At 32.2% G+C, this 19,127-nt stretch overlaps 1 protein-coding gene across 1 annotated transcript in view; it reads left to right on the top strand.

Annotated features, from left to right (window-relative positions):
• The window catches only part of ADAM18 (ADAM metallopeptidase domain 18), a 122,700-nt gene that overhangs the window by 23,558 nt on the left and 80,015 nt on the right, over positions 1–19,127 (top strand). Inside the window, exons 7-10 of the mRNA XM_039253397.1 lie at positions 2,469–2,534; positions 7,576–7,647; positions 7,834–8,000; positions 9,027–9,108. Of these exons, the coding sequence (XP_039109328.1) occupies positions 2,469–2,534; positions 7,576–7,647; positions 7,834–8,000; positions 9,027–9,108 (387 nt within the window). The remainder of the gene's footprint in view (positions 1–2,468; positions 2,535–7,575; positions 7,648–7,833; positions 8,001–9,026; positions 9,109–19,127) is intronic.

Genomic DNA, 19,127 nt, shown 5'->3' with positions numbered 1-19,127 from the left:
ATATAAATTTGAAAGGTAAAAATGTCAGGGTAATAATGTTGCGATTAAAATATAAAATCTGTGCAGAAATGCATTTGAAATTGGTTATGGTGCACATGTAATTTATATTCAATCAAGTTGCAATGTAGAAGTCATGGTTGTAAACACTAATACATTTTTATGTAAGCATAGTAAGAGTAATAAAAATACAAATTATTTTTGGGCTTAATGTTGAACACAAAAGGAAAAATATCAGCAGGTTAGCGTGTGATTTTTCTCTTAGGTTCTAAATAATTGGCAGGACCACATACACATAGAATAAAACTTTTGACACATTAGATCTCATTAAAAAAACGATCAGGGGCACCTGGGTGGTTCAGTTGGCTTAGCATCAGACTCTTGGTTTTAGCACAGATCATGATCTCACAGTTCATGGGATCCAGCTCTGTGTCAGTCTCCACATTGACAGGTCGGGATCCTCTCGGGATTCTCTCTTTCCTCTCTCTCTGCCCATCCTTTACTTGCATGTATTCTCTCTCTTTCTCAAAATAAATAAATAAACTTAAAAAATGATCAAATGAGAATATTCTGGATAAGACTAAGCAATATTAACTCTAAAATATATTTAACTGGAATATTTTTTAGTTTTTAATTCAAACACAGCTAGAATTAGAAATATGTTCTGTCTAGAATTTTCTCTGAATTTAGAAGATATGTCATTATGGGCAGAGAGGGTATTTTTCCCAATTAAAAACATTAAGGTGTTTAGGGATGCCAAAGTGGCTCAGTCCATTAAGTGTCTGACTCTGGATTTTGGCTCAGGTCATGATCTCATGGTTCATGCGTTTGAACCCCACATTGAGCTCCAGGCTAACAGCATGGAGCCTGTTTGGGATTCTCTCTTTGGCCCTCCTTTGCACACACACACACACACACCACTCTCTCCCTCTCTCTCAAAATAAATAAATAAACTTAAAAAAATTATGGTGTTTACTAAAGAGTCAGTTGAAAATGTCAACTATTTCAAATGTATAACCATAAAATGAAACCTTGAATGAAATCATAAGCAATGTAATGAGAATATTAAGAATATATTGAAAAAAGATTTTCTAAAATATCAGACACATTATAGGTAGACATAGATAAGAAATTAAAGTACATGAGTATTTTTTAAGACAAATTATTTGTTTCTTCTATTTTCAATCAAAGAACAGCTAGGAATGTTTTGAGTTCATGTACTCAGATGTATATAAGAAGAAATCTAGTTTTGGAAATAACTTTTGAGTAGAAATTTTTCTAGGTCTGCCAAAGTAATGAAATTGTACTAAAAATCAATTTCAGTAATTATATAATTTATTTCTGGTGAACTCTTTTCCCACTCCATATTATTCTAGTTAGAACAATAAATTATATGATCACCATTGTTATGAGACTAGTCAGTGCTGAAAAATTGCAGAGAAATAATAAAAGAGGTTTAGAAGACCAAACCCATGTATTTCAGCATTGTATGAGAGAAAATTAGAAATAAGAGCACTTTCATTTCTACAAAATTGCATATATGAAATTAATCAGATAGACAAATAGATCATGACAAAACTAGGTCATACAAAACAGGTATACTTTACTTCCCTATGGGAATTTAAACAAACTAAGTCAAATCTAGGCTCTACCCATTAAGTCCAGTTAGTTTGCTAATTTGCTCATTTAATCTATGCTATTTTATGACAGCCCCAATTGTTGAACCTTGTTACTCTTGTATCTAGTGATCAATATAATTGGATCAAGGAAGAATTTTGTGAGTTTTTAATAATTTCTATATGTAAAGTGGAATTCAATGTGGTAGAAATACACCTTATATAAAAATTAGATTTAAAGTAGTAAGTGATGATATAATAAACTGATGATTTATAGATGACTGACCTGGCACAATCAAGAATTATTACATCATACTAAATGGAACATACAGCCTATGCTCTGAGAGTACAGAATTATTTCTGATATTGTGTAATTTTTCTTTCCTGTGTACCCACATAGTTAATAGTACAAGGAATACTATTTACCAAATTTATGTGTAGACTATGAGCTCTCAAATATTCCCTGTACTGAATGAATGGAAGATTCTAGTGCACCACAGTTGGTGTTGCCATAGGCTTTAGGAGGACAGCTCTTGAAAATTTTTCAAGTATGAACTAGTAATGTAGATTTGTCATGAGATGAAGACAACAGAATACATATCTTTATATTCACTTTCTTTTCTCATTCAGTATTAATACAGAGAACATAAACTCTTACATTACTCTAGCAACTCACTGGGACTTTCTTTAACCCGGAATACATTTTCAAATGAACTTTTCTGATTTGTAATTAAGTTTTATATTTAAGTTCTCATTAAAGTTTTGTATGTATTCTTTTTCCTTCTTTACATGTCAGTCTTTGGACTTTAACAAATTCAATACATGTTAACAGTTGATAAATCCTTTTTCCCCCAGAAAACAACTCTTCCAAAACTATTACCCCAATACCTAGAAATTCACATTGTAGTGGAAAAAGCTTTGGTAAGTCAAAGTTTTCCTTCCCTCTTTCATTCCCTCTTTCTCACTTTTTCTCTTTCTTTCTTTGAACTCAATGAAAGTATTTTATATTAATTTCAAAGACATATGTAATTTTTAAATTAGTGCCAAGTAAAGATATTTTTAGGTGTTAGTTATGATGAAAAAAATCAAACTACTCTAGAGTGCCCTCTACTATTTACCCTTCCCCCATAATAAGCTTAACCCAGTCTCTCCTTGACCTCACTTTCTAACAGCCTGAACCTTTCCTTAATCTGCTCTAACAACTCTGGTTACGTTTTTTGAGCATATCAGATATTTAACATCTTACCAATTCACTTAATTTTTTCTAACTTTATTGAGGAATACTTAACAAACATAATTGTATATATTTAAAATGTAAAATGTGGTGACTTGTTATATATTGTGGATTGATTACCAAGATTAAGATAATCAACGCATCCATTACATCATGTAGTTAACTCTTTTTTTCTTTTCTTTGTGTGTGTGTGTTTGTGCCCAAGTGTGTGTGATAATAACTTAAGATCTACTCTCAGCAACTTTCAAGTATACAATACTATATTATGAACTCTAGTCACCGTGCTGTGCATTAGATCTTCAGAATTTATTGTTTCTTATGACTGAAAGTGTGTTACTCTTTGACCTACGTCTCTCCATCTTCCCCTCCCACCAGCCACGGAAACCACCATTCTATTCTCTTTTCTTTTTCCCCTTCTTTTTCTTTTTACATATAATTGATACCATACAGTGTTTGTCTTTTTCTGGCTTATTTCACTTAGTGTAATGCACTCCATATTCATCAAGTTGTTATAAATAAGAGATATCCTCCTTTTTTATGACTAATGTTCCCTTGCATGTGTGTACATATATGTACATATACATATACATATCCATGCCACATTTTTTTTATTCATTCATCTGTTGGCGGGCACTTAGCTAGTTACCATTTCTAGTCTGTTATGAATAATGCTGCCTTGAACATGGGAGTACAGATATCTCTTTGATCTCGTTTCTATAGCGTACGTACCCTGAAATGGAATTGCTGGGTATGTGGTAGTTTTATTTTTAACTGTTGAAGGAACCATCATACTGTTTTCCATAATGGTCATATCAATTTACATTCTCACCAACAGTGTGAAAGAGTTTACTTTTCTTCACATCTTTTCCACCATTTGAAATCTCTTGTCTCTTAGAGAATAGACATTCTAACAAGTGTATTGTGATATCTCACTGTGGTTTTGATTTGCATTTCCCCATGATAAGTGATGTTGATCACCTTTTCATGCACCTGTTGATCATGTGTATGTCTTCTTTAGAAAAATATCCATTTGGTAGACATAATTTCTTTTGAATATCTAAGTAGGAGGGAAATCTTTATGTTATAGGGTTAATATATGTTACCATTACGAGATGTTTAATACAGCAATTTTTCCCCCATCAACAATGTATGAAAGATCCAAGGGTTCCAAAAAAAATCCAAGGGTTCCATATTCTCACAAACAATTGATATTGATAGTCTTTTTAAATTTTAGCCATTCTGTTGTATGTAAAATGAGATCATATTGTGATTTTTATTAGCATTTACCTGATGACTGTGAGTTTGAATACATTTGATATTGTTGTAGATAATTTGGAGATTCTTTTTTAAATTTTTTTAATGTTTTGTTTATTTCTGAGAGAGAGAGAGAGAGAGAGAGACAGCTTGAGCAGGAGAGGGTCAGAGAGAGAGGGAGACACACAATTGGAAGCAGGCTCCGGCCTCCGAGCTAGCTGTCAGCACAGAGCCCGACATGGGGCTCGAACCCATGAACTATGAGATCATGACCTGAGCCGAATCAGATGCTTAACCAACTGAGCCACCCAGGCGCCCCTGATATTCTTTTTTTTTTTAATTTTTTAATGTTTATTTATTTTTGAGATAGAAGGAGAAGGACAGAGAATGAGTAAGAGAGGGGCAGAGAGAGAGGGAGACAGAATCTGAAGCAGGCTCCTGGCTCTGAGCTGTCAGCACAGAGCCTGATGTGGAGCTTGAATTCCCAAACAGTGAGATTATGACCTGTGCTGAAGTTAGTCGCTAAACCAACTGAGCCACCCAGGTGGCCCTGGATATTCTCTTTAAGAGAAAATGTACAAGTGTTTCCCATTTTTATATTTGTATTAATGCTTTGTGGGATTTTATATATTTTGAATATGAATCTTTTGTCAGATGGCTATACTGGAGATATCTTCTCCAAGTTTGAGGCTTGTTTTTTCCATCTCTTCTCAGTGGTGTCTTTTGATGGGCATATTTCTTAATTATAATGCATTTAAGTCCAATATGTGATTTTTATCATTATTTCATTTTTTCCATTTTAGAAATATTTTCTTACTCTGAAGACACAAATATTTTTACTTTTACTTTGGAATTGATTATTCTTTATCTTTTCACATACAGTTTTATGATCATCTCTAATTGATTAAAGTGTGTGGCATGAGGTAGGGGTTAAGGTTTATTTTTCCCTATCCATTTCTTCCAGTACCATTTATAGAAAGACCTTTCTTATCTCATTCAATTGTGTTGGGAATTTTTTTAAAAATCATGTAATGGAATATGTATGGCCTATTACTCAAATCTCTGTTTTTCTTCCCATTGGCTTATTTATATTTTGTTGAATCAATGCTGTACTATAGCTTTATTGTCATTTATCTATTTGTTTAAATTCTTTTATTCTTTATTATTGCTTTTAATATTTGAGTCTTTTTCCTTTAAATACATTTTAGAATTGCTCTACATTTCCATACAAACACACACACACAAACACTGAATTTGACAAAAACACAAAACACCTGAATTTGATTTGGGGATTGCACTGAATGCTTAGATCCCTTTGAGAAGGAGCTGGTTCTTTGAAAGAATTAATAAAATTGATAACCCCCTAGCAAAACTTATCAAAAATAAAGGAGAAATAAGCCAAATAAATGAAATCATCAATGAAAGAGGAGAGATCCCACCCAACACCACAGAAATACAATTAGAATACTATGAAAAATTATACGCCAACAAACTGGGAAATCTGGAAGAAATGAACAAATTCCTAGAAACTCAAAAACTAGCAAAAGTGAAACAGGAAGAAATAGAGAATTTGAACAGACCAATAACCAGCAACGAAATTGAATAATCAAAAATCTCCTAACATATAAAAGTCCAGGGCCAAATGGCTTTCCAGGGTCATTCTACCAAACATTTAAAGAAGACTTAATACATATTCTTCTCAAACTTTTTCAAAAAAGTAGAAATGGGAGGAAAACTTCCAAATTCATTCTATAAGGTCAGCATTACCTTGATTCCAAAACCAACAAGGACTCTGCTAAGAAGGAGAATTATACACCAATATCCCTAATGAACATGGATGGAAAAATTCTCAACAAGATACTAGCAGATCAAAACCAATATTACATTAAAAGAATGATTAACCACAGTCAAATAAGATTTATTTCTGGGATGGTTCATTATTCCCAAATCTATCAACATGATGCACCATGTTAATAAAAGTAAGGTTAGGGTGCCCAGGTGGCTCAGTCGATTAAGCATCTGACTTTGGCTCATGTCATGATCTCACAGTTTGTGGGTTCAAGCCCCACGTTGGGCTCTGTGCTGACAGCTAACTCAGAGCCTGGAGCCTGTTTCAGATTCTGCATCTACCTCTCTCTCTGACCCTCCCCTGCTCACGCTGTCTCTTTCCCTCCCTCCCTCCCTCCCTCTCTCTCTCTCTCCCTCTCAGAAATAAATAAAACATTAAAAAATTGAAAAAAATAAAAGAAAGGTTAATAACCATATGACCTGTTAATAGATGAAGAAAAGGCATTTGACAAAGTATATAATTCATTCTTGATAAAAACCCTCAACAATGTAAAGATAGGTGAAACCTACCTCAACATCAGAAAGGCCATATACAAAACACTCACAGCTAATATAAGCCTCAATGTGGAAAAGCTGAGAGCCTTTCCCTTACAGTCAGGAAAAAGTCAAGGATGTCTGCTCTTTTTACTATGTTAAATAGTAATGGATATCTTAGCTTCAGAAATCAGAAAACAAATAGAAATAAAAAGCATACAAACCAGCAAGGAAGAAGTCAAACTTTTTCTCTTCGTGTGTTTTATAGGGATACACTTCATATATATAACACCTCACTAATGCAGTGTTTTTTCTATTGTAAGGAAATTTTTTTTGACTAGAATATATATTCTAATTCATCCAATGGAAATATATAATTAATTTACATTACTTCTATGATTAACAAGTATAACAAGCCCATCTATTTCAATAACTATCATAATTTTGAGTAAACAAGCTATACAGAGTTCCAAGATTTGGTAGGATTCCATGTTTTCAACTTGTAAAATGAACAACTTTTGCAGAGGCATTAAGCATTTTTCAAAATATGACTCCCAAGAACACATGTATTAATTAAGTTCTCAAACAAATACGAGTTTATGTCCTCTCACGAATTTACCAGTTTCATGTGACAATTTTTTTCTTTTCTCCTTTCCTTTACATAATTTCACTGTATTCATCATCAAAACCTTTTGAATCCTTTATTCCACATAATGTTTAGTTTTTATAAATGTGACTTTGTTTTTCTGTCCTAAAGATATATTTGAGGATTTTGATTTTGTTTATTGGTTTGATATTTGATATCAACCATGTGAAGGGAGATTTTGTGATTTACTCTGTGTCTAGCTGAAGAAATCCCATCAAACGAAGGAGGAATCTCTGAGATTATTTAGGGACCTCTTGACAATTTCAATTGTTCCTGTTTAAGAGTTTCTTTAAAATATTAACAAGTGTGAGACTCTATTTTAAAAGCCTATGATTTTTTTATTGTTGTTTCTTTTATGATGTTATAATTGTCATATTTGTGTGCTTTATATTGTTTGACAAATCTTATGATTTACTTGCCTGGTATGAGCAAGATATATTCACCATCAAAAGAGAAATTTTTATCACTCATATTTTTAAAAGAATCACTTAAAACTTCTTTTTCAGTATGATTATATGGGATCAGAAATGATGGCTGTAACACAGAAAATTATCCAGATTACTAGCCTTGTCAACACTGTAAGTTTTAAGTTCTTTGCATTTATAGTTTTATGAAAAATCATTGAAACTGATTTCTATTTTATCATGACAAATTAATGACTTAAAATCTTCAGTAATCTAAGTAATAAACTGAACATATTCCTATATAGTTTTGATTTAATAATTCATGTTATTTGAACAAGTATGCCATAAATCTTATTTTAGATGTTTACTCAGTTCAAATTGACTGTGATGCTGTCCTCCTTGGAACTGTGGTCAGATAAAAACAAAATTTCTACCAGCGGAGATGCTGATGATTTATTACAAAGATTTTTCGTATGGAAACGGGACTATCTTATCCTACGGCCCCATGACATAGCATTCTTACTTATGTAAGCACAATGTTCTACATTCAAAAAGAAATATGCATAAAAATTTTCATTAATTTGATAATTTAATACATTTATTGTGTTCTTCAACTTTCTGTAGGCCCATCTGAAAATGCTAAACATAGCTGCTGCCATAGGTGCAATAATGTAGTTGAACATATGCTAAAAATAAAAATAACATAAATAAGTTATATAACAATATTTTTTGGAATATAATTTATATAAAAATATTTGCCTTTCATAACTACAGAATACATTACCTACATTATGTACATATGTTATACGATATACTTTATTACTACATATGTTAACTACAAGAGTACATATAAGCCTTAGCTTATTAATAATATAAAAATTGTCATTATTCAGTTAATATTAACTATAATATGTTAACACATTTCATGTCTACTGCTTGACTAAAAAGATTTTTTTGGTAACATTTAATTTAAGAAAATGTTTACATTTAGGACAGGCAAAACTTCTTATTCCACAAATTAAGAATCCTTTTTGTTTGAGGTGCTTGGGTGGTTCAGTTAGTTAGGCCTCCGACTCTTGATTTCAACTCAGGCCATGATCTCATGGCTCATGAGATCCAGACCTGTGTCAGGCTCTGCAATGACAGCATGACGCTTGATTGGGATTCTCTCTCTCCCTCTCTCTGCTCCTCCTCCATGTGTGCATGCATGCTCTTTTTCTCTGAAAATAAATAAACTTAAAAAAATAAAAATATAAAAATCCTTTTTTAAAACTTTTAGTGATCAAAAGAGTGCATGCAGAATAAGGGAAACTGAGGAGAATTCAAGATAGTAAAATTATTTCAAGTCTAGGAGTTTGACGATGAAAATTGCTATTAAAGTGAATTATAATTTTCAATGAGCATTTTGTATAATATGTTAGATATTACCCAGCTCAAAAATTGGTATATTTGAAAACCATTGTAAATTTTATAGAATATTTAATTTAATAAATAAACTAATAAATTTCTCTAAACAACTATGGTAATAAACAGGTTATACTATAATGATGTAGTTACAGGAAACATCCTACATACTTGGGAGCAACATTTCCTGGCACGATATGCAATAAAAGCTATAATGCAGATATTGCTATGGTATGTAATTTTTATCCTTCTGTATTATTTTTTCAAATCTTTATATTGCACTTTATATTATTTAATAGTGCATAATATAGTAGTGTATAATAGCATTTTTCTCTATATGTATATTATTTTCTGGGGACAAAATTATTTTAATCTTAGAACATAATATGAACATACGTTGATATACTCATTCACCAACTAGGCATAATGACTATTAACACATATCAGATTGTCTAAGGATGTAAAACAGTGGAACAGAGTTAAAGCCTCCCATATATCTACTTTAAATTCAAGAAATAGCAAAAATAATGAATTTGTCCTTGCCACTTTATGTGTATTATTCTATTGTTAGAAATGTATGTATCCCTTTACTACATATTGTTGAATCATATAGCTCCACTTTTTCTTTAAAAATTTTTATTAAGTAATACGCATTCACTTATTATAAATACAAATGGTTTTACAGGACTAATACTGAAAAAACCAAATCAGTCCCTTACATAAACTATGCCCACTAAATTTTTTTCTCATATTTGAAAACTTTTCCTTCTGGCTTATACTTTTATATTCATTAAAATAAAAGTTTTATTGTAGTATATTACATATAAAGAACATTGCAAAAATCATAAATATCTAGCACAATTAATATTGACCCAGATTATACATAGACATAAATATCATGGAGATCAAGAAATAGAATATTTCAACACTTCAGAAGACCCTTGTGAATCTTATGCCTCCTTCCACTTACTATCCATACCAAAGAAAACCACTTTTTGACACTTGTCACCATTGGTTAAGTTGACCTTTTTTTGAGTTTTCTGTAAATGAAATAATACAGAGTATACTCTTCTGTCTGACAACTTTTTGCTCAAAGTTATGTCTGTAAAAGTTACCCATGTTTATGTGTGTAAGAATCATTTATTTGTTTTTACTCTATATTTTTAAATAAAATACCCATGAAATTTCTTGAGTCTTCAAATTTAGACATCTATTGACTTACACTCAGTGAAGTCAGAATTGATAATCCTCATAGCTCATAATACCAACTTGCCACCTCTTCCATTCTTCCTTTATAATTATATAGCTTATTAGAATTATGTTTTAGTCTTTGATGAGCCAAATAATGAAATAAAATTAAACCGCCTTTATTGCATTACTTTTGTTTCTTCCCAAATTTGTAATTGCATTTTATTGCTTTTGCCCAAATTCTTTAATAAAATTAAAAATTGCCTCTACTTTTTTTACATGTTTCAAAAAGTCCTCTTTTTAGATCTGGAGATGTATCTTTTCCCCCACAATCTCTATTAGACTTTTTGCATAGGTGTCGTTCACAAATTTTCTATCATGCCCCCTCTGGAACACGTGTATTCTTTTTTCATGATTTGCTTACTCATTTTGGTAGAATATATGCTCTTTTAATTCACTAAGAAATAGATGTGTAGCAGATTGTTTGAGAGTGACATGACTGAAAATATATTTAATTATTTCAAAGATTGTGTGGTTAATTTTATTTTTATTTATATATTTATTTTTTAAGTTTATTTATTTATTTTGAGAGAAAGAGGGAGAGAGAGAAAGAGAGGAAGAATGAATGGGGGGAGGGGCAGGGAGAGAGAGAATCCCAAACAGTTTCCATATTCAGCATGGATTCTGATGTGGGGATTGATCCTATGACCCTGAGATCATGACGAGCCAAAATCAGTCTGATGCTTACCTGACTGAGCCACTCAGGCACCCCATGGTTATTTTCCTTTTAAAATAATTGTACCTTGGAATTTGAAAGGACTTTTCCTAGGTCTTTTACCATTTCTTTAGAAATTTAATGCCATTTTTATTATCACTCATTTGTGTGTGTCTTACTTGTTTTCTCTATGGAAACATTTAAGAATTTTTAAATCCTTGTATGGTGTCTTTCATTATCCAAGATGCTGCTTATATTAAAGTCCTTTCAATCTGGATACTAATTTACTTCTGATCTAAGAAATTTTACTACATTATATTTGATCATGTTTTCCCCTTTTCTCTAAAGAACTTTGTTAACTATATATTAGAGCATTTGACTCATCATATAATTTATTTTATCTTGAGTTGTTTCTTTTATTTCTTTGTTCTCTAATATTTCTTGGTATTTATACTATGGATCGGTCACTCATCTAAGTGTTCTCAGATCGATTTCATGATAATCTTCTGCTCTGATCTATCTCACAGGAACTACATATATATGTTCCCTGGGCTTCCTTGCCTTCATGCTTTTGGGTATATTCAGCAAATGTGGATGATTGGATGGAAGCAGGGAAATGTCTTAGTATGTCTACATACTGACCCTGCGTGAAGCAAGGTCTCAGAACTTTTGCTTCCTGTTCTTGTGAAACTGCTCATCCTTCTGTCATGTAGCTCCTATTGAGCAGCACTTGCTTATGGATTCTAAGAATAGCTCTTTACGTATACATCCTGTTCTGGTGTTGATACTAACAGTTCTCTTTTCTAATCTCAGAATTGCGTCATTATCCTCTTTTACTTTATCAATAACTTATCTGTTATATGTTAACCAGCTGCTATTTTTCCCCAGTTGCTTTTATTAAATTGTTTCTTCTTGTATCCTATAAGGGCTTTAAAATCATTTTTTTGGTAACCACTAGGCAAGTATCATGTTGCAGAATTATAAAGAGAAGTGGGGGGCACCTGGTGACTCAGTCAGTTAAGCAGCCAACTTTAGCTCAGGTCATGATCTTGTGGTTTGTGAGTTCGAGCCCCAGGTCGGACTCTGTGCTGATGGCTTGGAGCCTAGAGCCTGCTTCCGATTCTGTATGTCCCTCTATCTCTGTCCTTCTGCTTGCTCTCTCTTTCTCTTCCTCAAAAGTAAATAAACATTGGGAAAAAACTTTTAAAAAGACAAGGGGGATCAAATCTGTTCTTTTATAATTAACTGGAAAGAGACCTTGGATTTGGGAGCATAACAATGGATGAACCAAGATGAACCTGATCATTTCATTTTTTAAAATTTTTACATATATATTTTCACATGTATTTATTTTGAGAGAGTGAGAATGTGCAAGCACACAGAAAGGGCAAAAAGGGGGGAGAAAGAATCCCAAGCAGGTTCCACATTATCAGCACAGAGCCCCATGCAGGGCTTGATCCCACAAACCATGAGATCATGATCTGAGCAGAAATGCTTAAGTGACTGAGCCACCCCAAACCTGATCACTTTAAAATTCTAAATCCTTCTAGGAGTTTTTTGTCAACTGAAGCAGCTGGTCCACATTAGTAGTGAGGTGAAACTTCTCACTTCTCTTGTGTAAAGATCCAGTAATAGCTTCATTTGAATTGGATGCCTTATAATGATGCTCGTTCACTTTAAGCTCTATTTTAAGGATTAGCATACTTTATGTATAAAGGAACAGGTAGTAAATGGTTTAGGCTTTGTAGATCATGTGATCTATGTTATAGGTCCTTAACTCTGCCATTGTAATGCAAAAGCCAATAGAGAAAGGATATAAATTTATAAGCATGGTGGTATTCCAATAAAACTTTATTTATGAATACTCATATTAATAAATTTAATCTCATATAATTTGCATTCATCACAAAAGTGCTCTCCCTAATCCCCATCACCCATTTAACCCATTCCCCCACCTAACCTCCCCTCTAACAACCCTCAGTTTGTCCTCTATATTTAAGAGTATGTTTTATGCTTTGCCTCTCTCTCTTTTTTCCCCTTATGTTCATCTGTTTTGTTTCTTAAATCCCATGTATAAGTGAAATCATATTAATTCTTTTATGATCAGAGAATGTGTATTGTATGATTTCAATTCTTTATAGCCGTTTTGGTTTATTTATTCACTCATTCATTTATTCATTTTTAATGGTTTTGTTTTATTAAATGGGATATGGTCTCTCTTGGTAAATACTCAATATGCACATAAAATGTGCATAATTCTGCATTTAAGTGTTCTATAAATGCCAGGTGTTGTTGTACATGTCTGTAAATAAATTATGATTTTTTTCTAGTGGTTCTGCCTATTATTGTGGGAGTGGTATTAATGTCTCCAACTAAGTTTTGTATTTGTATATCTGTTCTACTAGTTGTATCGGTTTTTGCTTCATGTGTTTCACAGCTTTGTTGTTTGGTGTCCAACTATATAAGTTGTTTATTAGTAGTAGTAGTAGTAGTATTGGTGAATTTAGTATTTTATTATTGTACAGTGTCCTTTGTCCATGGTAATTTTCGCTCTTAAGTTAACTTCATCTATTATTAATATGGTCTTTCTTTCTGATAAATGTTTACATGTTATATATTTTTAACTTTCTTTTATCTTTAGATTTCATGTAAACTTAATTGTTAGCAGCATATATTTGGGTAATGTTTTTTCTTCCACATTTTGCCAATCTGTGGCTTTTAATTAGTATGTTTAGATAATTCATATTAAATCTAACTGTGTTGATAAGTTTGTATTTCAGTAGTGATTTTAGTATTCATTTTCTATTTTTTATTTTGGTGATTTGATTTGTTTTGTTTTGTTTGGACTTCTGTTGCTATTTCCGGTTTTCTTATGGGTTATTGGAATCTTTAGTAATAGTCCATTTTTATTTATCCATAGAAGACATTAGCAAACATGACTTATAGGCTAAATTTAGCCCACCACCTACATTGTAAATAAAGTTCAACATGAACACAGCTTCATCTGCTTATTTACCTATTGTCTATAATTACTTTCCTGCTACATCAGAATTTATAGTTGTGACAGAAACTATGTGGTACACAAAGCCTAAAATAGTTATTTTCTGCCCTTTTATAGAAACTGTCAATGACTCATCTTTATCGTTTTGCAATATTTCTCTTTAGAAAAGCTTTTTAGTGTTTTCTGTAGTGAGATAGCACACACGCATGTGCACACACACACCAAAATGTGTATATGACCACATTAAATAAATGTGGAAATATTAATACCATATTTTAGGTCCCAAATCATACCATATAAACATAAAATAAGCAATTATATATTTTGCTTATATATTACTTTTAAATACATTTAGAACTATATTCCACAAAATCATCATTTTATTTGTAACCATGAAAACATTTTGTAAAAACTCAAGTGAAGAGAAAGGTTTATTGCATTTTCCCATTTTTTTCCTCTTTGTTCATCCCCAATGATACAAGTTTTCCTTTATTATCATTTTCTTTTTATCCAAAGCAAATTATTTAGTCATTTTCTTAAAGTAGGGTTACTGCTAACATAGTATCTTAATTTTCCTTCATTTCAGAGTGTATTATTTCATCTTCATTCTTGAGAGATATTTTTGCTGGATTAAAGTTGTGAATTGACATTTTTTCTTTCAGCACTTGAAAAAATATTGTGCTCCATCACCTGTCCATCATTATTTCTGATGAGAAATTCTATGTTGTATAATCATTGTTTCTCTATAAGAAACGTGTTGATTTTCTTTTACATATTTCAAGACACTTAAATTTTTTTCTCTACCTGTTTAATTATGGTATGTCTGGCCATGATTACTATAAGTTATCTTGTTAGAAATTGTGAGTTCATTACATATGCAGATTTATTTCTTTTGCAAACGTGGGAACTTTTAGCCAATTTTTATTCAAAAATTCAAATATTTTTCAGCTCTGCACCCTTTCTTCTCTTCTGGGACACTAATAGCATTAATGTTAGATATCTTGTTATTGTTCCACTGCTCCCTGTATCTCTGTTAATTTCATAAAAATCTATTTTCTCTCTGATTTTCAGATTAGATAATTTATGTTAATCAATAATAATGTTAGACATCTTCATTTTGTGATAAAGTCAATCTAGGCAGGTTTTATGTATGTATGTATGTATGTATCTATGATTTATATGTTTTTCTTTTCTATAAATGTCATTTGTTGCTTTTTAAATATTATTTATTTCTTTGATGATACTTTATGACTTTTTTCTTTTGAGGTTTTATAATAACTTCTTGAAGCATATTAATGATAATTGATTTAAAATCCTTCTCAGAGTATGCAATGTATGGGCCATCTTGGTTTTGCTAGCTGTTGATTATGTTTTCTCATTTGATTCGAGATATTTCTAGTTCCTAGTATGATAAGTAATTTTGGACTATATCCAAGATATTTCTAAGAAATATGTTTTGAAACACTAGTTCCTATTTAAATACTCCATTTCAAAAAACAGTTTTGTTTCTAAAATACACATTCTGGATCAGTTCTATGGTCCATGTTCACATCTCAATTTAGTTTTAATGGCCCCAAGGTATATTCATTGATATTTTGGACATTATAAATGCTATTAGGGAGTCTGGATTCAGTGGTTTTTCTCTGATGAGTGTTTATTTTTTTGTTTCTTATAACATGCAGTGCTCTTCGTTAAATTCAAAACAGCAACTCTAGATCACAGACAGCACCTCTGGACTCAGTTGAGATCTTTAGTCTTTAGCTAAGTTGTGTTGAGGCTATCCCAAGTATGAATGTTTCAGGAGTCAGCCAGAAATGTGGGAGACAGAATTTGGAGGATTCTTTTCCTAAAGCTTTCTCTTTTGTATGTCTATTCAGCAACCATAATTTCTTCATATCAGATTTTTAGTTTTCCAGGACTGCAATATCAAAATTTTTTCATGAATGTCCTGGGTACCCACATACCATGTCTATTACACCTAGCCTTAGGCTGAAAGTCACAAAAACTACCACTCTATATAGGTATTTTCTTTTGAACGGGAACTCCCAACCAATGCTACTAGCTTTAGGTTTTTTCTGTTGTTTTTTTTTTATTATTTAAGTTTAAGTTAGTAAACATACAGTGTAATATTAGTTTTAGGTGTACAATATAGTGATTCAATACCTAGTGCTCATCACAGCAAGTACACTTCTTAATCCTTATTACCTATTTAATTCATACAACAACCACCTCCCCTCTGATAACCATCAGTTTGTTCTTTATAGTTGAGTCTGTTTCTTGCTTTGCCCCCCCCACTCTCTCTCTTTCCTTTTGTTTTGTATCTTAAATTCCACATATGAGTGAAATCATATGACAGTTGTCTTTCTCTGACTGACTTATGGTGTTTAGCATACAAGTCTATCTCCTATCCAGGTTAATGCAAATGGCAACAATTCATTCTTTTTGATGGCTCAGTAATATTCCAGTAGATAATGCTTCTATAAACATACAGGTGCATGTATCCCTTTGAATTAGTGTTTTCGTGTTCTTTGGGTAAATACGTAGTAGTGCAATTGCTGGATTGTAGGGTGGTTCTATTTTTAACTTTTCGCAGAAAACCTCCATACTGTTTTCCAGGGTGACTGCACCAATTTGCTTTCCACCAAGAGTGCAAGAGGATTCCTCCTTCTGCACAACCTTGCCAACACCTGTTGTTCCTCATCTTGTTGATTGTAACCATTCTGATAGTTATGAGGTGGTATATCATTGTAGTTCTGATTTCTGTTTCTCTGATGATCAGTGATGTTGAACATCTTTTCATGTGAATATTATCCATCTGTATGTCTTTTTTGGAAAAATGCTTATTCATGTCTTCTGTTAATCCTTTAGTACTTTTGGGTATCAGGCACAGGGGAGTAAGTATAATAGAATCCAACTCCTTCTTGATCTAAACCATCTATTAGATTCTATACTGTAGATTCCAATTTCTACTGAAACTATCTAGTAGTCATTTATTTTCTCCATTGTTTCCTTTATTTACATGCACACACACAAACTTGCCATAGCTCTTTTTATCCTCAGCATTACTGAGGTATAATTGACAAAATACTAATATATTTAAATTGTACAGTGTGATAATTTCATATACATATACATTATAAAACAGTTCCCATAATCAAATGAATTAATACATTCATCAACTCATATAGTTACCTTTATATGAGAACACTTAAGATGTACTCTATTAACAAATTTCAAGTATGTAATATATAATTATTAATTATAATCTCCATAGTTATGTTAGATCCTCAAAACTTTTTCATCTTATAACTGGAAGTTTGTACCCTTTGACCCATATCTCTCCATTTCACATTTCCCCCTTTCCCTAGCTCCTAGCAACTATAGCCCTACTCCCTGTTGTTATAAGTTTGGCTTTTTCTTAGTTACCATTTATAAGGGATAACATACATATTTGTCTTCTTCATTTTACTTAAAATAATGGCCACCAGGTCATCTGTTTGGTTGCATATGGAAGGGTTTCCTTTTTTTATGAGTGAATAATATTCTACTATATAGATGTAATACATTTTCTTTTTCCATTCATCTATTGATGGGCATGTATTTACTTCCATATCTGGCTATTGTGAATAATGTTGTTATTAACATAGGGGTACAGATAGTGATTTCATTTATTTTGGATATATAACTAGAATTGGGGTTACTAGCTCAAATTATAGTTCTATTTTTAATTATTTGAGGAGACTCCACACTATTTTTTAATAATTTTAATAATTATTTTTAATAATTTACATTCCCTCCCAATGTACCAGGATTTCCTTTTCTCCACATCCTCACCCACATTTTTTATCTCTTGTCTTTATGATAATAGCCATCTTACTTTGTGTGAGGTCATAATCTCATAGTGGGTTTGATTTGCATTTCCCTGATGGTTATGATGTTTAGCATCCTTTCATATACCTGTTAACCATTTGTATGTATTCTGTGGAAAAAAATGTCTATTCTAGTCCTTTGTCTATTTTTAAATTGAATTATTTGGTGTTTTGCTATTGTGTTCTATATCCTTATGCATTTTTGACATAACTCTTTATTGTATATATTGTTTGCAAATATTTTCTTCCATTCCATAGGTTGTCTTTTCATAGGTTAACTTTTTTGTTTGATTTGCAGAAACATTCTAGTTTGATGTAGTCCAATTTATATATTGTTTTGGGTTTTGTTTGTTTTTATGTGAGTATAATTAACATACAGTGGTATGATAGTTTCAGGTGTACACTATAATGATTCACCAATTCTCTACAATTCTCAGTGTTCATCAAGATATGTGTACTCATATTCTTTTTTATCTATTTCACTCATCCCTCTACTAACCTCTCCTCTGGCAACCATGAGTTTGTTCTCTGTATTTAAGACATTTTTTGTCTCTTTTTTCTTTGTAAACTCACTTGTTTTGTTGTGTTTTGTTTTAATTCCATTAATGAAAGAAATCATATGGTATTTTTCTCTGACTTATTTCATATAGCATTATACCCTCTAGGTCCACCCATGTTGTTGCAAATGGCAAGATTTCATTCTTTTATATGCTGAGTAGTATTTCATTGTACATACATATACCACATATTCCTTATCTGTTCATCTATCAGTGAACACGTGGGTCACTCCAGTAATTCCACCACTTGTTAATTTTTGCTTTTGTTGCCTGTACTTTTGGTGTGAAACCCAAAAAATTATTGCCCAGACCAATGTCAAGGATATTTTTGCTTATGTTTTTTTCTAAAAATTTTATAGTTTTAGGTCTTATGTGTAAATCTTTATTTTTTTTAAATGTTTTTTATTTATTTCTAGGAGAGAGAGAGAGACAGCGTGAGCAGGGGAGGGTCAGAGAGAGAGGGAGTCACAGACTGAAACAGGCTCCAGGCTCTGAGCTGGCAGTCAGCACAGAGCCCGACGCGGGGCTCGAACCCACGAACCGCGAGATCATGACCTAAGCGAAAGTCGGACGCTTAACCGACTAAGCCACCCAGGCGCCCCTTATGTGTAAATCTTTAATCCACGTCATGTTAATTTCTGTGAGTGGTGCAAGATAGGGGCACAATTTCCTTCTCTTGTATGTCATAGCTCCTTTTAATATACAAGCTCTCCAGTGATGTCTTCTTTTTTATTTCTGTTATGTATTTGTTGTATAATCTGTCTTCTCTTCCTGCACAATATATAACTACTGGGTTATTTATTTTGTTGAATGACTTCATTTTTTATAAAATTTTTAATGTTTATTTTTGAAAAAGGAGAGAGAGAGAGAGACAGAGTGTGAGCGGGAGAGGGGCAGAGAGAGAGGGAGACACAGAATCT

The sequence above is a fragment of the Hyaena hyaena genome, unplaced genomic scaffold (assembly GCF_003009895.1).
Source record: "Hyaena hyaena isolate Hyena2069 unplaced genomic scaffold, ASM300989v1 scaffold_446, whole genome shotgun sequence".
NCBI lineage: Eukaryota > Metazoa > Chordata > Mammalia > Carnivora > Hyaenidae > Hyaena > Hyaena hyaena.
This window is presented reverse-complemented; position numbering and strand designations above follow the sequence as displayed.